At 44.1% G+C, this 24154-nt stretch overlaps 1 protein-coding gene across 2 annotated transcripts in view; it reads right to left on the bottom strand.

Annotated features, from left to right (window-relative positions):
- The window catches only part of pdhx (pyruvate dehydrogenase complex component X), a 157971-nt gene that overhangs the window by 112477 nt on the left and 21340 nt on the right, over positions 1-24154 (bottom strand). For both annotated transcript variants that reach the window (XR_013548425.1, XM_078415062.1), the window contains exon 3: positions 16356-16456. Coding sequence is in view for 1 of the 2 variants with exons in the window: in XM_078415062.1 (XP_078271188.1) it covers positions 16356-16456 (101 nt within the window). In the remaining variant the exon portion in view is untranslated. The remainder of the gene's footprint in view (positions 1-16355; positions 16457-24154) is intronic.

Raw genomic sequence — 24154 nt, 5'->3', positions numbered from 1 at the left:
TCCTGACTCTTATACTGACTTATGAAAACAAGCATACCATATGCTTTTTTTACCAAGATTCAATGATGCAATTATACTTTTCTAGACCTGTTGGGCCAAAACCTGTCCTGCATTGGTGCAGCACCCTCTCCTCCCCCACTCCCCCCATCCCTCCTCCCTCTATTCCTCCCCCCTCCATCGTCTCCTCCCCCTTTCCCTCCCTCCTCCCTTGCCCCCCTCCCCGCCTTCCCTCCTCCTCCGTCCCTCCTCCCCCTCCCCCCCAATCCCCCTCCTCTGTCCCTCCTCCCTCCTCCCCCCCCCACTCCATCCCCCTCAACCCCCCCCTTATCCTCCTCCCCCTCCCCTCCCGAGGAGATAGATTTAAACTTTAAAATGTGAATAACTTAAAAAATATAACACCGATTTCAATGAAACTTCGATTTATTCACAAAATGCTGGAGTAACTCAGCAGGTCAGGCAGCATCTCGGGAGAGAAGGAATGGGTGACGTTTCGGGTCGAGGCCCTTCTTCAGACTGATGTCAGGGGGGCGGGACAAAGGGACGACGGCGAGTAAGGTGGGCCTAAAATTGTCGCGCTATCGTGTACCCTTTTGGCTGTAGTTCAGGAACAAACAAACAAGAGTTTTAGTATATAGATATTAAATTTAGAGTACAAATTACATTAGAAATGAACCTTTTTCCCCTGAAGGCACACAGAACTGTGATAGCTACTTTCAATATTAAAAAAATGTGAAAAGATATGGAACACACCAGCCTCCAAATCTAGCCTAGTAGTCTGAAGAAGGATCCCGAACGGAAACATCACCCATCCTTTTTCACAAGAGATTCTGCTTAACCTGCTGAATTACTTGGTGTCTATCTTTGGTATATACCGGTATTTGCAGGTCTTTTCTACACAGCCGCCAAATCTAAGTATGTCTCTCCAGGATTGATGGCATCATGAGATTCCCATTAATATTGTTATAACATTTATTTTGGAAATAATTTTCTTCATTTGATAAAACTAAATTAGCAGAGAGACTGGTGAGAAACTTTAATAATAATCACAAAATAATTTGTGCAATATATGTATATTTTATGTTTTTGTGTGTTGCCCAACTCTATGTGTCTGTGATGCTGTTGTAAGCAAGATTTTCATTGTACCTGTACTGAGACTCTTGAAATTTGGCATGTTTCCAATGACCTTTACAAATTTCTACACATGCACGATAGAAAGCATACCGTTGTATTGCATCACAGCTTGGTTTGGGAGCAGCTCTGCTTAAGACCGCAAGACAATGCAGAGAGTTGTAGTTATAGCCCCGACCATCATGCAAACCAGACCCCATCACAGGCTGCATCTACACTTCACACTAACTCGGGCAAGCAGCTGATATTCAAAGCCTTTTGCCAGAGGCACTTTGTTTCTGAAATGAATGTGCAACAATGATAACTATATTCTGAACACTGTATATTTTCCTTTACTCTACTTATTGTACTCGAGTTTGGCCTGATTGAATTTATGCATAATATTATCTGATTTGATTAGATAGCATGCAAAACAAAGCTTTTCACTATATCTCAGCACATGTGACAATAATTAACCTAATCCTACAGATTCACTGGTAGTCATTCAGCTCATTTTTGCCTATTGATTCTGCAAAAGAAAACTGAATATGGACAAAGATCAATATTGTCTGTTCAGCACTTGAAAAACAGGATGTCTGATTGTTAAATATAAGAAGGTAATAACAAAGGTGACTGGCTGCCTCGCGTCTGTCTGTCCTTTCTACTGTTTTTTTATTATTTTAAGTATGTGTTAAAGTATGTTTTAGTGTTTCGACGGAGATGCGATTTTTCTCCGTATTGTATCTCCGTCCCCTCTGCGGCCTAACATCGTGGAGTGGTGCGGCCTTTCCTGGAGACTGGCCCGGCGCTTCAAGCCATGGGCACGGCGCGGACTTTAACATCGTGGAGCTGTGATCCTTTGCTGAGGATCGACTGAGAAGAGCTCCAACCATGGGGCCTGTGGACTTTAACACCGTGAAGCCCGCGGTCTCTGGTAAGAGGAGGCTGACTCGGGAGCTCCATATCGCGGAGTGTGTTTCAATCCATCCCGACGCCGGAGTTTCGATCATCCCGACGCGAAGGCTCGGACATCAGACAGTCGGCAGCGGCGACTGCGGATGGTTCAACAGCCCCGACCGCGGGTGAACAAGGAGGAAGATGATTGAACTTTATTACCTTCCATCACAGTGAGGAATGTGGATTCTGCTGTGGTAGATGTTTATATTAAATTTTAAGTGGCTGTGTGTCTTATTGCTTTTTACTTAGTATGGCTGTATGGTAACTCAAAAATCACCGTACCTTAATTGGTACATGTGACAATAAATTGAATCTGGAATCTGGAATCTTGAAATTATTGTGAATATGTAGCTCTATAAGCATCAAATTACATTTGCAAATAAAATGCAAAAGCCTTAAAATTTGGACCTTGAATTCTGAAAGTGGAGCTGTTTCAGATGAGGCAATAAATGTGTGTTAGAAAATAATTATTGAAAAGAAATAGGGGAGTCATTGAACCAATGTAAGAGGAATGACATAAAGATGATAACAATAAAAATGATATGTTGTGGAAGAGGGCTGATCGTAAATCATGAGTTAAGCAACAGCACTTCAAGTTCCACATATCTAGCTTTTATGGCTAGAACCATTCTCCAGGGATTATTGAGATTATATTTATTCTTTTCATAATTACTTTAATTATGAAATATTATGAAAAGGTTATAATTACTTAAAAAAGCACTGAAAAAGAACTCTCTGTAGGTTGCAGAAAAGTATATATTGTATAACATAGGAAAATTGTGCAAGCCGAATGTGTACAACTTTAATTCTAACTGATTTTCTTGCTGAAAAGGAATTTATGCAAAGTTTATATTTTTTATTTCTCTGACAACTTTTACTTTTGAGATTGTATTTATCCAAATTTGAACATCTTGTTCTCCCAGCATGAACACACAAAGAGACAAAAGGATTGGAAATCACCCAGTACTTACAAGGAAAAGATCTGAATGCAATATTAAAACGCTTAATTTGATTGTTAGATTTAGTTCTATAATTCTTGGTTTCTGCACAATAATGGAAAACCTGAGATTGTAAACTTATCAAAACCAATACTGGGTACGAGAGCTAAATTGGTGTATTTAGTAGTTCATAGTTTTAACTAGCAGAAATCTCGTGGGAAAATATTCACAACCAGGATTGCCGTTGTCCCTCATCCAGCAAATTCATAAGCTTTCTATTGTGGAAACATTACAGCACAGAAGCCCAATGAGCCCATTAAATCCATGCCAGCGACTCGCAGAACAACTCCATGGTCCTATTACGCCACCCTTTCCTGGTACTTTTCAACTAATTTCCCTCAAGTGCCTATCCAATTCCTCTTTAAAAAGCCTTATGATAAGAATAGAATTTTAGGATTAATTAAAAAGAGGAATTAAATAGGCACAAGGATATAGCCACTATCTGCTTTCCATCTATCATCTAAAATCTGTGTTTTTGAACAATCTGCGAGAGAGAACTGTTATGGATTTGTACAAAATGTGCAGGAAAGAACTGCAGATGCAGTCTGAAGAAGAGTCTCGACCTGAAACGTCACCCGTTCCTTCTCTCCAGAGATGCTGCCTGACCCGCTGAGTTACTCCAGCATTTTGTGTACACCATGGATTTGAACAATCCTAGTTAGGCTGAAGGGCATGTTTCCGTGCTGGAAAACACTATGACCTACTAAAAATTCCTAAAGTAGTGTGCACTGTGTTGTACACAACTGTCCAGACGTGGCCTAACTCATATCTAATAAAGATCCTAGTAATGCCGCTCCAGTTATGATATTCAGATTCCCAAATAGACGACTAATTAGTCTTTCAATATGCCCTGCTACTTTCAAAATATACTTGTCCCTATTAATTGGCAGATCCTTTAAAAGTGTAATTGATCCTTTCTTACATCTCCAAGCTCTTTCTGCCAAAATGTATGATTTCAAATTCCTCATCAAATTTATATTTGATAAGGAACTACATATCGACAATATGCCACCATAGAACCTCTTATGGTCAACAATATGGGTTCTCAATATTTAAAAAGCCGCCAAACTTTGGTTAAGCTTTCCTGTAAACACCCAGATCCATGTTATCCACTCAGAATGAGCAAAAATAACGTTTGACAGATCGATCATTGAGTGTTTTGCCTTTCAACTGGGACATTAAAATGATTTAAATGGTTAACAAAACTAATTCATGGTGCTATTTTGATGACAATTAAGGACTTATCCTGATGTTTTGTTTAATATTTAACCTATAATCTACTTTTCTTAAACAACTTATTGAATCATAATCATAATGTTATTTGTTGTGTATCTTTGAACATAAGCGTAAATGTTTCATGCAAATACGTTTTTTCAGCAGAGGATTACAGAAGGGTAAGAAGACAAACTGATCATTTTCTTTTGTTTTAAAGAGCATGAAGCACAATGCAATATTGCTTCAACAAAGTGCTCTTCCCTCTCAGGCACACACTGAGCAGGTTTTGCAATGTTTCGTAGTTGCCCTCTGGAACTGCAAGTGACAGGATGCAGAACTTGTACAGCAAAATTACAACGGGCAGCACAATGGTTGTGTTGCTGCCTTATAGCGTCAGAGACCTGGGTTCGATCCTGACTATGGGTGCTGTCTGTACGGAGTTTGTACGTTCTTGCTATGATCGCGTGGGTTTTCTCTGGGTGCTCTGGTTTCCTCTCACATTCCAAAGATGTACAGGTTTGTTGGTTAATTGGCTTCGGTAAAAATTGTAGGATAATGCTAATATACAGGGCTATCACTTGTCGGCATGCACTCAGTGAACCGAAGTGCCTGTTTCCGCAATGTCTTTTTAAAGTTTAAAATCTTTGAGAAGACAAAACCAGGTCTAATCCATCTTTAATCCACACAAAGTTTGAGCCAAATAACAATGAAATGCAACGAGGTTTGCTCAGATGAATATCAGGGAAAGTAACTGACTGTTCAAAGGAAAAATAATTACACTTCATCAATTATAATTTAAAATTAGCAAGTCTAAAATTCCAAGAACGTATTGTTATGGAATAAGCCCTAATATTTGAAATGATTATTCTACTTAGCAAGTGTAAGAAAATAACTGCAGATGCTGGTACAAATCAAAAGTATTTATTCACAAAATGCTGGAGTAACTCAGCAGGTCAGGCAGCATCTCAGGAGAGAAGGAATGGGCGACGTTTCGGGTTGAGACCCTTCTTCAGAAGAAGGGTCTCGACCCGAAACATCGCCCATTCCTTCTCTCCTGCACTACTTAGCAAGATGCACTGCACAGAATTATAAAATCAACATCATGTATTTGGTCCCAGCACTTTGGACGTTTTTGCATGAGTTCCATGTTTTATTTCAACAATCCGATGCAGGTTTTATCGTAGTTATCACACAGATGGCAAAACAATGTTATAATTGGCACCACGTGAACTACACACACCTTCACTTCTAATTTATGAGGTAAAATACACTGCACCTTCTTGAAATTCAAAACATTTCACCCCACTGATTAAGCAGCAATTGATCTTACAGAAAATAACATAACAGCAAGGTCTTATGGTCTTATAAAATTACTAATGTTCTCCCTGATAATGCTCGATTTAGGTACTACTAGGCAGAAGTTATAAATTAATTCAATAAAGGGAAAAAGAGCTTCAATAACTTAATTGATTAAATTACAGCTTTACAATTTCCGCAGAGACATCCAATCATCACACTCAACAGCAGCTGGTCACTCTAATTTCCCAACTGGCTCGTAATTATGTGAATATTGTACTTCTGGACAAATCAAATCCAATGAACTGCAGGGTTTCAGGCCAAGCATTCAGGTAAATGAAAATGGAGTTTAACATTATGCTAGAAAAGGCATCTCGAGTCCGAAAAATCACAACCCTCTCACATTAGCCTTGATTCATGGCTTCGTAGCCATTTCAGACATTTATCCACTTCCCTCCACCCAAACCATTCATTTTGTTTACAAGTTACACTTCACTGTCTGCTTTTCATTCCATATCCAAATTTAACATTTAACCCTAGTTTAAGAATGCTGGTAGATCCAGTTTTTAACCTTACCCAACCACTCCAATATTTGTGGTACTTGTCAGCAGTTTGGCATTGTGGCACTTTGACCATCAGGACCAGATTGATTTACTTAAATTCTGATCACTTGTACTGCAATGCACTTTTGATCGCACAATCTGCCAAGCTTTCATCATGTTCCAAGGGCACCTTCAATCCCAGCTCGGATATATAATCATGCGTTTTTATTATTCAAAGTAACAACATGCTACAAAGCACAAAATTCTGACATTACTAATTCATCAGCGCCCGTCAAGATTATCCAATTTTCTCTCCACCTCAAGAAACTCAATTGCATTAAATGATTTTCCAATTTGATTTCGAGTCAGAACATTATGTGTAATATTCAGTGGTCATTTCCATGCAGTATTTGTTTAAAACAGCCTTGTGTGGTGTTTACATATATCAATTTTACAAGAAAATTTATCAACTAAACCATTTAAAAATCCAGGTAATACAACAGTGACTTACAGATTGGAAGAATGTCAGTCATAAAATAAATTAACAATGTTGGCTGATTGAAAAAATTAAGATACATGGGATCAAGGGTGATTTGATTTCAGAACTGGCTTACTCATTGAATACAGAAGGTAGTGATGGGAGGCTGCTATTCAGGCTGGAGGTCTGTGAACAGTGGCTCCCGCAGGGATCAGTGCTTGCAGTTGTTTGTTTTATATCATTTAAATGACTTGGGCGAAATGATAGATGGGTTGATTAGTTAGCTAGTATTGTGCTTGTCAGAGGTCTAAAACAAATCAGATCAGAAAAGAAGAATGGACAATGTTTTAGGGTTGAACAAGCAAGTATCCAGTGGTGTCTCCTTACCCCAAAAGCCTCTCATCCATATGCAAGGTGCAAGTCAGGGTGATGGAATAATCCCTGCTTGCCTGTATAGTACAGCTCCAATAATACTCAAGCTGCTCAACACCATCCAGTCAAAGGAACAATAATTGGCAACCCACAACCATCCTGGGTACTCACGCCATTCACCACTGGCACATCATGGAAGCAAAGTGCACTATCCACAAAATGCGGTCTAGTTATGCCTCGACTTCTCTTACAGGACTTTCCTTAGGTCTACCAACAAGAAGATAGCAGGAAAAGATGCAAACCATTTCCTGCAGGTTCCTAGTCTTAGCATGCTTTCTAAAACATTAAACACTGTTTCTTCACCATCAGCAAATGCAAATTCTACCCAAAAGCACGTGGAAGTAATCTCATCAGTTACAGTCATTCTCTTAAGGACAATACATGCAAGTCTCACCAGTGATGCCCTTGTGCCACAAATTAAACTTACAATTAAGAGGTTAGAGTTATGCAGCATGAAAACAGGTCCTTTGGCAATTTCATCCATGACAACCAAGGTCCTTTCCTGACCTTCTCACATTTGCCTGAATTTAGCCCATATATCCTTCTAAACTTCCCTATCCACGAACCGGCCCATACACAAGGTCATAAGGTCAAAAGTATAGAAGCAGAATTAGGTTATTCGGCCCATCAAGTCTACTCCACCATTCAATCATGGCTTGTCTATCTCTCCCTCCTATCCCCATTCTCCTACTTACCCCCTTAACCCCTGACACCCATACTGATCAAGAATCTATCTATCTCGACCGTAAAAATATCCATTGACTTGGCCTGCACAGCCTTCTGTGACAAAGAATCCCACAGATTCACTACCCTCTGACTAAAGACTGAAACTAAAGACTAAAACATCTTTTAAACATTTTAATTGTAACCACATCAATTACTTTCTCTGGCAGCTTATTCTATATAACCATAAAACTTGCCTGTCCACTGTACTACCAACTTTAGTATCTTCCACAGATTTATTAATCGTGCCATTGAAGCGGCCCCTGGTGGTGAGCCACACGAGGTACATAACCTTCGGCTCGTCAGAGGTCACGGGGTGCCCCAGGGGAGTATGGGTTTTGGCGCGCGCGGCGGATAAGGGAGTGAGTGGAGAGAGAGTGTTCTGTGGCAGTGAATTAAAGTGGTGTTAGATAAACTTGGTCTGCTGCCTCGTTCTTGGACGGACAGCTCCGTGTCCGCTACATCTGGTGATCAGCCGACGTCCAAAATAGACATTTTGGAGGATCAGAATGCACGCTGCCAGCGACCAACCCGCCATCGCCGCCGACCAGGCCCAACTCGACGCAGTCGCCCTGAAACGGCCTACTTTCTGGACCGCCCAGCCGCGGGTATGGTTTCAACAGGCCGAGGCATAGTTTTATCTTCGCGGGGTCACGATTGACGAGACCCGCTACTATTACTTGGTCGGCGCACTCGACCAAGAGACGGCCGGTCGGGTACTTCCCTACCTGCAGAATCCACCGGCGGCCGAGAAATATGGGGGCCTCAAGGCTCTGCTACTCCGTACTTTCGGCCTCAGTCGTCTGGAACGAGCAGCCCGTATTTTCAACATGGGCGGGCTGGGTGACCGGAAGCCCACGGTCCTAATGAGTGAGATGCTGTCGCTCATGGACGGCCACCAGCCCTGCATGTTATTCCAAATCGCCCGCTACTCGCAGGGGTGAGTTTCCAAGACCATCTGGCTCTAGCGGAGCGTGCCGACGAGCTGTGGCTGGTGGGTGCGCTGGATCGAGTGTCCACAGTGCCCGGGAAGGCACGGCGGCCTAGATCCACACCTGCCGGGGGCTCCATGGAGCCTTCTGAGCCTGCCGGAGAAGCCCGTGGAGGAGCATGGTGTTTCTACCATCAGCGCTGGGGCTCGGCGGCCCACCAGTGCCGCCCGCCTTGTACGTTTCTGGGAAACGCTGGTGCCGGCTGCCGGTGATCACCGCGGCGGTCGGCAAGATTCACCGCCTATACACCTGGGACCGGCGGTCAGGCCAAAGATTTCTAGTGGATACAGAGGCCGAAGTCAGCGTTGTGCCCCCGTCCGGGATGGACACGTGTGCTGGCAAGCGGGGGCCCTCGTTGACCGCCACTAATGGCAGCCCCATACGGTCGTATGGCGTCCGCACCATTCCCCTGATCTTTGGCGCTTGCCACTTTTCCTCGACATTTACCGTGGCGGACGTATCCCAGCCACTGTTGGGCGCCGATTTCCACCGGGCGCAATCTCTGTTGGTGGACGTGAGGGGTCAACCCCTTACGCCCTCCTGCGTCCGCTGTGCCATTCCGCAACCCGGTGGCGGCGGTGGATAATATCTACACCCAGATTTCAGCCGGTTTCCCTGCAATCCTGACCCCTCAATTCAACTCAACCAACCCGAAGCATGGGGTTCAACACCATATTCTCACTTCGGGGCCACCGCTTCATGCCCGCGCCCGCAGACTGGCCCCCGACAAACTCCAGATTGCCAAAGCAGAGTTTCGGAAGATGGAAGCCATGGGAATTGTTCAATGCTCAAACAGCCCATGGGCTTCCCCACTGCACATGGTGCCCAAGGTCTCCGGCGGTTGGAGGCCTTGTGGCGACTACCGCCGCCTGAATGACGCCACCATTGCAGACCGGTATCCCATCCCGCACATTCAGGACTTCTCTGCCCATCTGGCTGGGGCTAAGTTCTTTTCTAAGATCGACTTGGTCAGGGGTTACCATCAGATCCCCTTGCAACCGGAGGATGTACAGAAAACCACCATCATCACCCCTTTCGGATTGTTCGAATTCCTGCGTATGCCCTTTGGCCTTAAGAATGCCGCGCAGGCATTCCAACGCCTGATGGACACCGTGGGGCGGGGGCTCAATTTCATCTTCATTTATATGGATGACATCCTGGTGGCGAGTCGTTCACGGCAGGAGCATTGCACTGTTGTGTCAACGACTCAACGAATTTACGCTTGTGATCAACCCGAATATGCACCGGTTCGGCCTCCGAACAGTCGATTTCCTGGGCCACCGTGTGACACAGCACGGTGTGGTGCCCTTACCTGACAGGGTGGAGGCCATTCGCCGGTTTCCACGGCCGTCCACCTTGCGGGGCCTGCAGGAGTTTGTGGGGCAAGGATACTGCGGCCCCTATTCCAACCGTTGTCGGGTAAGCGGCGGGCGGGACGTGCAGTGGACCGACGTCACCATGGCGACTTTTGAAGAAGCATTGGCTCAGGCGACGATGTTAGTGCATCCACGTGTCGACGCCCCTACAGCACTAACAGTGGATGCCTCGGACTCTGCGGTCGGTGGCGTGTGGGAGCAGTCTTTTGACGGTCACTGGCAGCCTCTTGCCTTTTTCAGCCGCCAGCTTAGCCCGGCCGCTTAGCCGGCCAGAGTGTAAGTACAGCACATTCGACCGGGAGCTGCTCGCCTTACACCTGGCGGTTAGGCATTTTCGGTATTTCCTGGAGGGTCGCGACTTCATCACCTTTACCGACCATAAGCCCCTCACTTTCGCTTTCGCAAAGGTTGCGAATCCCTGGTCCACTCGGCAGCAGCGCCAACTCGGCAATCTCGGAGTATACCACAGACATCCGCCACATCGCCAGGAAAAGTAACCTGGTCGCAGACGCCTTGTCCCGCCCGGCGGTGATAGCCGCTCTCCACATGGCCCTGGGAATTGATTATTCTGCTTTGGCGGCAGCGCAGCTGGCGGACGAGGAGATGAAGGCGCACCGAACTGCCATCACGGGTCTGGTGCTCGAGGACGTTCCTTTGGGTCCCGCCGGTATCACCGTCCTGTGTGACACCTCCACAGGGCAGCCGCGGCCTGTTGTTCCGGTGGCCTGTCGCCGTCGGGTTTTCGACACCATTCACAGTTTGGCCCACCCATCTATTCGGGCGACGGTGGCGTTGGTTGCTGCCAAATTCGTGTGGCATGGGTCGCGGAAGCAGGTCGGTCATTGGGCCCGGACGTGCATTGCATGTCAAACATCAAGGGTTCAGCGGCACATCCGGGCGCCAGTTCAAGACTTTGCACTGCCTCTCTGGCGTTTCGACCATATTCACGTGGACATCGTGGGGCCGCTGCCTCCGTCCCGCGGCATCTCACATCTACTTACGGAAGTGGACCGCTTCACGCGGTCATCCCGCTCATTGACACCTCAGCCTTGTCATGTGCACGTTCCCTGGTGGGGTATTGGATTGCCCGTTTCGGGGTACCGCTGGACATCTCGTCCGACCGGGATGCCCAGGTCACGTCAGAAGTGTGGTCCGCAATGGCTCGCCTGTTGGGGACTCAGCTCCACCACTCGACGGTTTACCACCCCCAGTCCAATGGGTTAGTGGAACGTTTCCACCGCCGTCTTAAGGACGCTTTGAAGGCACGCCTCACCGGTCCCGGCTGGATGGACGAGTTGCCGTGGGTCCTGTTGGGGATCCGCACCGCCCCCAAGGAAGACTTGCAATCTTCATCGGTGGAATTGGTTTACGGCTTTCCCCTCACCGTGCCCGGGCAATTTATTCCAACCACGGGCGGCCCCCAGGAGTCACCGTCCTCCATGTTGGTCCATCTGCGGGAGAGGATCAGCGCCCTGCCCCTGTCCCCTGTCCCAACGTCTCGGCATGGGGTCACTCCATCATATGTGCCTCCGGCTCTCGCCGACAGTTCGTATGTTTTCCTTCGGCGCGATGCACACAGGTCGCCCTTGTAGCGCCCGTATGAAGGTCCTTTTCGGGCGCTGTGACACGGGCTCACGACTTTTGTATTGGACATGGGGGGTCGGCAAGAGACGGTATCGGTGGCTCCATTGAAACCGGCCCATTTGGACCTGAGCGAGCCAGTACGGGAGGCCCAGCCTCGTCGTCGGGGGTGTCCGCCATCTCGGGTCCAACCTAATTTGTCCTTACAGGGCAGGCCCCTTTTGCGCGGGGACGTGCGTACAAGGTCCGGCCGCCTCGTTCGGCTGCCCGTCCGTTTTTGCGCCTCTGGTTCTGGGGCGGGGGGCATATAGCAGACCTTGGTGGTGAGCCACATGAGGTACATAGCCTTCGGCTCGTCAGAGGTCACTGGGTGCCCTGGGGGAGTATGGATTCTGGCGCGCGCGGCAGATAAGGGAGTGAGTGGAGAGTGTTCTGCGTCAGTGAATTAAAGTGGTGTTAGATAATCTTGGTCTGCTGCCTCGTTCTTGGACGGACAGCTCCGTGTCCGCTACACCATCTACATTCTCATCCAAATCATTAACATACAGTGCCCTCCATAATATTTGGAACAAAGACCCATCATTTATTTATTTGCCTCTGTACTCCACAATTTGAAATTTGTAATAGAAAACGTCGCATGTGGTTACGTGCACATTGTCAGATTTTAATAAAGACCATTTTTATACATTTTAGTTTCACCGTGTAGAAATTACCGCTATGTATATACATAGTCCCCCCCATTTCAGGGCACCATAACGTTTGGGACACAGCAATGTCATGTAAATGAAAGTAGTCATGTTTAATATTTTGTTGCATATCCCTTGCATGCAATGACTGCTTGAAGTCTGGGATTCATGGACATCACTAGTTGCTGGGTGTCTTCTCTGATGATGCTCTGCCAGGCTTGTATTGCAGCCATCTTTAGCTTATGCTTGATTTGGGGGATAGTCCCCTTCAGTTTTCTCTTCAGCATATAAAAGGCATGCTCAATTGGGTTCAGAACAGGTGATTGACTTGGCCACTCAAGAATTGCCCATTTTCTAGCTTTGAAAAACTCCTTTGTTGCTGTTGGCCAATGAGTTTTGAGGCATTTGTTTGAACTTGAGTAGATAGGATGTGTCTATACACTTCAGAATTCATTATGCTACTATCATCAGCAGTTGTATCATCAATGAAGATAAGTGAGCCAGTACCTTCAGCGGCCACACATGCCCAGGCCATAACACCTCCACCACCACGTTTCACAGATGCTTTGGATCTTGGGCAGTTCCTTCTCTGCTCCATACTTTGCTCTTGCCATCACTCTGATACAAGTTAATCTTCATCTCATCTGTCCACAAGACCTTTTTCCAGAACTGGGTTGCTCTTTTAAGTACTTCTTGGCAAACCGTAACCTGGCCATCCTATTTTTGTGGCTAACCAGTAGTTTGCATCTTGCAGGGCAGGTTCTGTATTTCTGTTCATGTAGTCTTCTGCAGACAGTGGTCATTGACAAATCCACACCTGACTCCTGAAGAGTGTTTCTGATTTGTCGGACAGGTGTTTGGGGATTTTTCTTTATTATCGAGAGATTTCTTCTGTCATCAGCTGTGGAGGTCTTCCTTGGCCTGCCAGTCCCTTTGCGATTAACAAGCTCACTAGTGCTCTCTTTCTTCTTAATGATGTTCCAAACAGTTGATTTTGGTAAGCCTAAGGTTTGGCTGATGTCTCTAACAGTTTTATTCGTGTTTCTCAGTCCCATAATGGTTTATTTGACTTTCATTGGCACAGTTTTGGTCCTCATGTTGATAAACAGCAATAAAAGTTTTCAAAGGTGATGGAAAGACTGGAGGAAAGACTCGGTGCTGAGAGCTCTCTTATACCTGCATTAAGGAGGCAATTAAACACACCCGAGCAATTACAAATGCCTGTGAAGCCATGTGTCCCAAACATTATGGTGCCCTGAAATGGGGGGACTATGTATGAACACAGCTGTAATTTCTACAAATTAAAATGTATAAAAATGGCCTTTAATAAAATGTGGCAATGTGCACTTTAACCCCATGTGATTTTTATTCTATTACAAATCTCAAATTGAGCAGTACAGAGGCAAATAAATAAATGATGGGTCTTTGTCCCAAACATTATGGGGGACACTGTATATGGTGAGCAACAGGGAATCCACCATCGATCCCTGCAACTCACCACAGGTCAAGGGCCTCCAATCTGAAAAATAACTCTCCACTACCACCCTCTGACTCCTTCCACCAAGCGAATTGTGTATCGAGGAGACACATGAAACTACAGATGTTGGAAGCAAGGGCAAAAAAAACCTCATTATACTCCTCTTCCCATACTGACCATTCTTTCCAAGGTCTCCTCCATTACCAGTGTGGGCACACGCCAACAAAGGAACAGCACCTCACATTCCACTTGGGTAACTTACAACCCAAAGGTATGAACACTGAATTCTCCAATATCAGGAAAATACAACCCCCCTCCCTCTTCATTCTTCTCCCACTCCCCCTCTCGCCCACATCCCCTCTCCCCTGTGCCCCACCTGGACTCTCATCTATTTCTCCCCTCCTCTCCCACCTACATTCCTTCCTCTAGTTTTTCAATTTGCAACTCTTCAATCCCTTTGTCTCACACTTTCTGTCTTTTCATCTCTGGCCTTTGTCCAAACATCTGCCGATAAAAAACCCATCTCACCTGCATCAACCCACTACCCGCCAGGCCTTGTCCTGCCCCTCCTCTCTTCCAGCTTTGTACCCCTCCCTACAATCTGAAGTAGGGTTCGGATGCAAAACGTCATCTATCCATGCTCTCCAGAGACGTTGCCTGACCCGCAGAAATACTGCAGCACTTTGTCTTTTTTTTGTAAACCAGCAACTGCAACTACAAAAAAAAACTGTTGGAGGAACTCAGCGGGTCAGGCAACATCTGTGGAGGAAAATGGATAGAAGATGTTTCCGGTCAAGACCTTTCATCTGGACTTACAAAGGGCCTCGACCCAAAACATGAACTATCCATTTCACTCCACCAACGGTGGCGATCCTGCTGAGTTCCTCTAGCAGAATGTTCAGTTTTGTTTCAAAATGGTTAGCTCACTTTGGACCTCATGTGAACTCACTTTCAGGACTCACTTTTATCAAAAGCCTTGCTAAACTCCATGTAGACAATGCTTACTGCCCTGCCCTTATCAGTCCTCATGGTGACCTCTTCAAAAATGTCAAGACATTTTTTTTTTTAAATGAGCAGTTCGGGCATTCCTTGATAGATGCAAAAGGTGATGTAAATAATGTTTGTACACAGGAAGGTTCCACAAACAGCATTGTAATAAGTGACAAGACTGTATTTTAGTAATAATGATTGAGGGATTTAAATAGGTCAATTCACTTTATTGCGATTCTTCAAAATAGTGGCATGGGATATTTTACACCATGCTGAGACAACAGACAAGGCTTTGATTTGATGTTTCATTTGAAGGATGACACTTCCAACGACATACAACTCTTTAATACTACAGTAGATTGTCAAACTAGAATTTCATGTGCACTGACTGGAGATGCTTGGAGAATTTATTTTACTCTCAGAGCAATTATGTTACAACTATTCAGACAGATTTGCTCGATTTAAGAATTAGCTTCCTGGAAGATATCTGTTAAGAGTCCTTATGCATAATTTAGTTGAGAACACGAGAGAATTACCCACTAGTCTATACCACTCAAGTCAAGTTCAGCGGTAGATACTATCATCTTCTACAACCAAGCATTGCAAGAAAGGAAACAGAGTGTAGAATATTGTGTTACAGCTACAGAAAAAGTGCATGAGCCAAAACAAGATAGATTGGGAGATTGGGAATACATCCTTACCATAGGAAAGATCTGCTTAAGAGTCTGATAACAACTGTTCTTGCATAGAGTGGTATATGTTTAGAGATACAGCGCCGAAACAGGCCCTTCGGCCCATCAAGTCTGCGTCAACCAACAATCACCCGTACACTAGCTCTATCCTACTCACAAGGGACAATTTACAGAAGCCAATTAACTTGCAAACCTACATGTCTTTGGAATGTGGGAGGAAACCGGAGCACCCGAAGAAAATCCACATGGTCAGAGGAAGAACGTACAAACTCTGTACAGACAGCACTCTGTGATTAGGATCAAACCCGGATCCCTGACGCTGTAAGTCAGTAACTTTACCGCTGCGCACCTTGCAACCCTAATATACTATCAAGCTTTTGGATCTGTTTATAGCTCAATTTAAAGTATAGGCAAAATATTAACAGGATAAGAAACTGGAAACAAATAAACTATACTACAGAAACATTAATTATACAACATTCTGTTTCAAATCTTTAGGCAACAGAACATTTCTATTACAGTAGCCAAGAGAAAACTTTTTTTTTACATTCATGAAAATAGAATTATCTTTTCTAACAATGCTTAGTACAGGCCATGATCAATTTCTAGCTGTCAACTGGTGATCATCTCCACATAGTTAAGATTTGCTCATTTCAGTCCCTTTACCAGTAAATGAGGGATCCACTGGCAGTCATTCAATCCGTTAGATTTTAGTCATCTTTCCTCTTTCCTTCCGCGACATAGCATTACATTTAACAGTATTATTCAATCTTCTTCATAATGGCTTTCTTGATCTGGAATTATTTTTCTTACCAGAATTTTTGCTAAAACACCATCATCGTTCGAGTCAAAGGAGACAACGGCTTTGTCTGTTTCAATTTCACACAATGCGTCACCAACATGAACTGTGTCACCTGGGACAAGAAAATATTAAAATCACAATCATGAACAATGGTTGAACTTAGAAAGAATAAACTCCATTTACATATTAACTTTCATATCCTCAGAATAACCAAAGTATTTATCAGTAAATGAACAATTTTTTTGAAGTGATCGCATTACACAAGGAAACAAAAGAGACAATTTGCATAAGAATTGTTCCTGCAGGTTGCAAGAACAAGATAACTTTCTGTGGTTTAATTGGTTCAGGACAAATGTTGACCAACACATTAAAGACTAGTACCATGGGACCATTTAGTTGAAATGGGAAAAGCAGCTTTGATTTAACACCGTTTTGTAGGTGGCAACTTTCTCTTTTATTGCTTTATGGGAAAGATCTGACTGGTACTAGATGGTTTAAGTGGGAAGGGGTGTGTGAACCAAGGATGTGCGGGAGTGGATGGAGATGGGAAGATGCGACTAGTGGGGGGATCCCATTGGAGTAGCAAAAATGTCAGAGGATTATGTGCTGTATGCAAAGGCTGATGGGTGAAAGGTGAAGACTAGGGGACTCTGTCCCAGTTTGGACTGGGGTGAAGGGAGTTTGCACGTTTTTCTCATGGCTGATCAGGTTTCCTCTGGATGCCCGGGTTTCCACTGTGTTCTAGTTTCCACCCACATTCCATAGACACGAGTCCTGATGCAATAATTGGCCAATATCAAAATGCCCCTAGTATGTTTACGAGTGGTAGAATCTGAGGATTGACAATAAGAATAAAATTGAATTCATCTCATATTATTGTAGATGGTTGATGTGGATTTAGTGAGCTGAAGGGGCTGTTTCTGTGTTGCATCTTTGACTCCATAATATTATTTGCACTTGGATCATCTCTTGGTCCATATTACCAGATGTGGTGTATACTCAAGAGTATCTGCAGACCCGCAATGCCAGGTGTAGCGTCACGGAATGTCTCCTGATATAAATCAGCGGAAGCAGTGAACATTCCCAATTCAAACTAATTTTGAGTGCACACTGATAGAATTTATCATCATTTGAAAATGTTGGTGGATTTGGCTAGAATGTTTAATCATGACAAATACTTTGCACTCCTAATACATACATAGAACGTGTCCTTTATAATTGGTTATTCCAGTGACTTAAGAGGCACAGTTTGGTTCACTTTAACCTTGTTTTATATCAAAACCATAATTTTGCTCTCATGGCTGTTTTAGGCATTTTTGAATGGCTAAGCGCCATGTAAAAATAGCCCAATTAACAGCAAGAAAAAAATGAAGCACTGGGAGGTTACTTGCTGGAACAAAACAGGTTCCTATTTAGATTGCCAACCCTTGGGGTTTCTCATGGAGTCTGCAGGAATTAATAATTAATCTCGACATTGCTGCAGGCAACTGAGGGGAAAAAAACCATTAAGTGTATCGTCTGTCACCTTCTTATTTATTATTTATACAAATACTGGTGATGCAAAATGGAGGTCTTATAACGAGACCTCCAGTTATGGGCTGATTCACTGCCTGGTGGTAACCACAGGCAGATAGCAGTGCGTCACGTTGGAAGACCGCTGACTGACTCGCCCCGTTTTGAATTCCCCAGCACCGGGCTCCACTGATGCTGGGGATACAGCATCACTCAGGTATGATCTCTCCTGATTAGATGCCTCTAACAGTGACCTCAGCAGTGTGCTTCACCACGAAGGAAAGGCTTGATTCAGTCTCCTGCACACAATAAACCTAGGAAAATCTGACGACTATATTCTTCGTTATAAACTGGGATCAGAGGCTCAAATTTTAATGCCATTGCATCAGGCGAAAGAAAACTATTTTGTGGTGTTGTCTGCGAGGCAGAGCCTTAAAAGTGATAACTTTTTCCTTAAAGATCTTTTTTTTGTCCTCTTGTTCCTGAAAACAAGCCATGAGATTTAATGATTAACTGCTCTGACCTGCCTGTTGTCCTTCAGCTCAGAGTGGATTGAACTGTCAGAGGAAGTGGTAAAGACAGGAGGTACAATAATGATATTTAAAAGACACCGACAGATACATGATTAGGAAAGGTTTGGAGGGATATGGGCTAGGTGCAGGCAGATGAACCAGCTCAATTAAGCAAATTGGTTGGTATATACGAGTTGTGCTGAAGTGATTGTTTCCGTTCTGTTTTATGACTCTTCATGCTAGGTCTGATATAAATATAGAAAACATAGTTTTTATTATCCAAGCAGTTTAAATGACAACTTGAGAGCGCTTAATTCAGAAGGACAAATGTTGTGATTGCACTTTAGAAATATACTACAAACAAAAGAGTATGCAGCTTGAATGCACGGTGGAAGGCAGAAACCCAGTAGGACAAAGCACAAATACCTCATCAATTTTAGCATTTTCCTATAGGAATACCTGGAAACATTCTCACAGCTACTCCGTCAGATGCACAACTCTGGAAAAATTGCCAAGTTCTCTATCAGGATGTGCCTTAATGAATCATGTAATTCAAAGAGGTGATAATATAGTTCTGCACATCTAATTCTGGAGTGTGATTGTTCTACATAACTCATTCTGCAGTGTGAATGAACTACGTAACTTTTACTGGAGTGAGAATACACTGCATTATTTATATTACATTGATATGGAATATACTTCAGTGAAGTTTGAGGAAGAAGTTGTCCTAGTGGAGTACATGATTTAAGCTCCATGGTAATTTACTGAAAAAGAACAATCGATAAGCAAAAAGATACAATGCATGCCTCGGGTATTTTGCATATTCCGCTTGGATAGCTTACACCCCAGTGGTATGAACATTGACTTCTCTAACTTCAAATAGCCCTTGCTTTCCCTCTCTCTCCATCCCCTGCCCAGTTCTCCCACCAGACTTAATGTCTCCGATTACATTCTATCTCTGTCCCGCCCACTCCCCTGACATCAGTCTGAAAAAGGGTCTCGACCTGAAACATCACCATTTCTCACCAGAGATGCTGCCTGTCCAGCTGAATTACTCCAGCATTTTGTGTCTCCCTATGCATGTCTCAGTTGGCATCGTTTATATTTCTTAACACTTACTCTTATAATTTGAATTATGGAAGGAATCATCTAATTTCTATGATGCAAGAGGTAGCCCTCAGTCTCCTGTGTCCAACCTCTCCCTATAGCCTATACCCTTGAGTCCAGGCAATATCCTTGTAAATCGTCTCTGCACGCTTTCCAGCTTAATGGCATCTTTTCTATAGCACGGTATCTGGAAAGGATTGGGAGTTCATGGCAAGTCATTTTGTAACCTACATCTCCAATTCCCAAAGCAATCTACGATCTATCTCTATTTTATTGTAACCTGATTACTTCAGGTGTTGCAATCCCTTTCAGCACCACCTCGTCATTAATTTTGATTAATTAATCCTTCCAGTGTATTTTTGGCAGCATCGTGTTGGCAAAGACTGATATTACTCATCCAGTATTCTAGTTGTGCATTGATCACCTATTTACCCCACTAATTGCCCCCCACATCTCCTCCTCCAGTTATATATCTATGTATGAAGTTTGGATTCTTTTTTATGTTAATTGCATGCTCTTTCCAAACTCCACTTGAAGGATTTTATCTTTAGTTGTCACTTCTTTGAAGCGCTGTAGATTCAGTGAGTAGATTGTGATTGCAGGAGCATGTGTTATCACACCAGACTTAAACCCTCATTTGCTGCATAATAAATGTTACTACTGACATGAAACAAAATGCTATGCCTGAAACAATGAAACAATTGCTATCCACTAGACCTTTTAAAATGAGCTTGCATTGCCCTCTACTGACTGAAAGATAGATGATTTTTTCGGAAGGAAAGAAAATATCTAATGCCCAGTTTAAGCTAGTACGAAAGGACTCAAGCGCTAAAGAGGAAAAATCTAAAGTTATATACAGGCCCAAAACTGCGTTTCCTGTAATCAGATCAAACTGCAATATTAACATACGAGTGATTGCCCAGAATTAGGAGAGCACATGTACAAATACAAATGACCGTTCTTACAATTATCTGCAATTCTGCATTTATTTTGTAAATCCTATTACTCTTCAATTGATTAAAATGTGACCTATACGATGTCCAGGAAATGAACTGTATCACATTGGAACATAAAAAGTTAAAGATTTTCAGAAAAGATTACAATAACAATAAGAATAATAGCTGATATCATAGACGGTGAAGATGGCCATCTAAAATTACAATGTGATGTTGATCAGCTGGCAAGTTGGCTTAGGAATGGCGAATGTAGTTTAATTCAGTTAAGTGTGAAGTTACATTTTAGGAAGTCTAACCAGGGCAGGACCTGCAGTGAATGGTAGGGCCCTGGACAGTGCTGTCGAGCAGTGGGTATTGGAGCACAAACATATAAATCCCTGAGAGTGGCATTGCAGATAGATACGGTGATGAAAAAGGCTCTTGGCTTGTTAGTTAGTTTCATTAGTTAGGAAAATGAATACGGAAGTTGGGGCGTTCCATTACAGTTATGCAAGACACTGGTGTAGCCGCATTTTGAGTATTGTCTTCAGTTTTGGTCACCCATGATGCCAGGAAGCTAGAAAGAGGGACAGTGAGGATTTAAAAGGATGTCACCAGGACTCAAAGTCCTGAGCTATAGCATGAGGTTGTGCAGACTAAATTGCCTCTAGAATATTACCCCTCATTCCTTGGAGTGCAGTAGGCTGAGGGATATGAAAGACACATATAAAATCATGAGGGGAGTAGATTTGGTAAATGTGCAAGCGTATTTTTCCCAGGGTACGGGAATCAAGAACTCGAGGACATAGCTTTAAGGCGACAGGGGAAAGATTTAATAGCAACCCAAGGGGCAGTTTTTTTCCCACACAGAGGGTAGTGGGCATATGGAACGAGCTGCCAGAGAGAGTAGTCAAGGCAGGTACAATAATGATATTTAAAAGACATTGGGACAGGTACATGGATAGGAAAAGTTCAGAAGGTTATAGGCCAAATGCAGGTAAATAGGACTAGCTTAATTGGGACATCTTGGTTAACATGGACAAGTTGGGCCGAAGGGCCTGTTTCCACGCTGTATGACTTGAAGACTCTAATAAAAAGGTACAATTTACTACTTGGCAAGGCAATTAGCTTCCAATACTTCACTCACAATGCTTTTGAAGTGTAGTAATTTATGCAGGCTAAATGTCAGGATAAAATAGCCCTTTTCCCAAATCGCTCATCTATTTTCAGTGGTGGCTAATCATTGTAGTTAGAACTACAGGATATCAATTCACACCCAAACAGCATTGTGGAACAAGACCCAACAGTGGTCAAAATGCACAATTCAATCCTTCTGACCAGGTACTTATTACTTATTAGTCAGTCATTCCAATTCCAGCAATTATTGGTAGACACAAAAAGCTGGAGTAACTCAGCGGGACAGGCGGCATCTCTGGAGAGAAGGAATGGGTGACGTTTCGGGTTGAGACCCTTCTTCAGACTGGTTAGGGATAAGGGAAATGAGAGATATAGATGATGATGTGGAGATAGAGAATAATGAATAAAAGATATGCAAAAAAGTAACGATGATAAAGGAAACAGACCACTGTTAGTGGTTTGTTGGGTGAAAGCGAGAAGTTAGAGCGACTTGGGTGGGGAAGGGATAGAGGGAGAGGGAATGTCAGGGCTACCTGAAGTGAGAGAGATCAATATTCATACCACTGGGCTATAAGCTGCCCAAGCGAAATATGAGATGCCTTTCCTCCAATTTGCGTTTAACCTCACTCTGACAATGGAGGAGACCTAGGACAGAATGGTCTGTGTAGGAATGGGAAGGAGAATTAAAGTGTCCGGCAACCAGAGATCAGGTAGGTTCAAGGTGGGCTAAGCGAAGGTGTTCCGCGAAACGATGGCCCAGTGTACGTTTGGTCTCGCTGATGTATAAGAGTCCACATCTTGAACAACGGATCCAGTAGATGAGGTTGGAGGAGGTGCAAGTGACCCTCTACCTAACATGAAAGCACTGTCGGGGTCCCTGGACAGAGTCGAGGGAGGAGGTATAGGGACAGGTGTTGCATCTTCTGCGATTCAAGGGCAAGGTATCTGGGAAGGGGTGGCTTGGGTGGGAAGGGATGAGTTAATAGTCAATAGTCAATTTATTTGTCACGTACACATAAATGTGCAGTGAAATGAAAGATTACCCACAGTCCAACAATAAGACCAATAAAAATAAGCAAGAAAAATAAGCAAGAAACATCCATCACATTGAGTCTCCTCCAGTCACCTCCTCACTGTGATGGAAGGCCAGAATGTCTTTTCTCTTCCCCTGCCGTCTTCTCCCGCGGTCAGGCTGTTGAAGTTGCCACGCCGGGGCGGTCGGGGCACCCGATATTGAAGCCGCCGCCAGGCAGAGAAAATCCCGTGGCCTATTTCAGGCCGCGCCGGACGGTGAAAGGTCCGCGGCGGGCCGACCCAAGCCCCGCGATTCGGGGCGGGCGAAGTCGCTGCCGCTGCCGGAGCTCCCAATGTCGGCCCCCACCCAGGGGCCTGCAAGCTTCCGACATCCACGTGGCCGAAGTAGCCTCCAGAGACGAGTCGCAGCCGCTTCCACAGCGCCACCACAACCTCCGAAGGCAGCCAGCTCCGCAGATGGTAAGTCCGGTCCACGGGCTTACGGAGGGAACGGTCTCTGCGGAAGGCAGAAAGGGATGGAGATGGGAAAATGTGGCTCGTGGTGGGATCCCGTTGGAGGTGGCAGAAATTTCGGAGAATTACGTGTTGTATGCGACGGCTGTTGGGGTGGAAGGTAAGGAGCAGGGGGACTCTGTCTCTATTGTGACTAGGGGGAGGGGGATTAAGGGCGGAGCTGCTGGGTACCGAGGAGACACGAGCGAGGGCCTCATCTATGATGGGAGACGGAAACCCCTGTTCCCTAAAGAATGAGGACCTTGGATGTCCTGGTATGGAAAACCTCATCTTAGATGCAGATGTGGCATAGGTGGAGGAATTGGGAGTATGGGGATATAGTTTTGCAGGAAGCAGGGTGGGAAGAAATATAGTCGAAATAGTTGTGGGAGTCAGTGGGTTTGTAATAAGATGTAAGTCAATAGACTATTTCCTGTGATGGAGACTGTGAGATCAAGAAAGGGGAGAGAGGTGTCGGAGATGGTTCAAGTAAATTTGAGTGCAACAGTTTTCGATAACTGTTTTAATTTAATTCAGATTCTTTGCAAAGTTACTTACAACTTCTAATGATAATAAATGCTCTCACAGTTATGTGAAGTGTACAAGTGAGTTAAATCCTTAAATATTCCAGGCACATCAATCAAGTCTATGAACTCCGCGGTGAGATAAATCTTCATATACACACCAGTTTCCTGTCATTGTTGATTAATACACCAAACTGTACATGGAGAGAAAACTGACAATCCTTGAAAACAGTTAATGCTGCATGTCTTCTCATAATAATTATAATTGCTAGATATTGTAAATAGTAATTGATGAACGATTTCATGTATGAAAAATGTAAATGTAAAACACATACAGTAAAACTCTGATAACATGCTATCCGACTATTCAGAATCCCAACGGTTAGGCATCTGGTTCACCAGGTGATGTGTGGCATCCTCCATTTCCATTTATTAGGGTTCCAGTTGCCACACTTACTTTAAACTTAGCTGATTCCAAATCTTCAAACCCCACATGTCCAATCTTAATTAAATTCACTGCCACAAACATGTGTGGAGGCCAAGTCTTTGGTTATTT

The sequence above is a fragment of the Rhinoraja longicauda genome, chromosome 18 (assembly GCF_053455715.1).
Source record: "Rhinoraja longicauda isolate Sanriku21f chromosome 18, sRhiLon1.1, whole genome shotgun sequence".
Classification (NCBI taxonomy): Eukaryota; Metazoa; Chordata; class Chondrichthyes; order Rajiformes; family Arhynchobatidae; genus Rhinoraja; species Rhinoraja longicauda.
The sequence above is the reverse complement of the archived record's forward strand: the minus strand, read 5'-3'. Positions and strand labels throughout refer to the sequence as shown.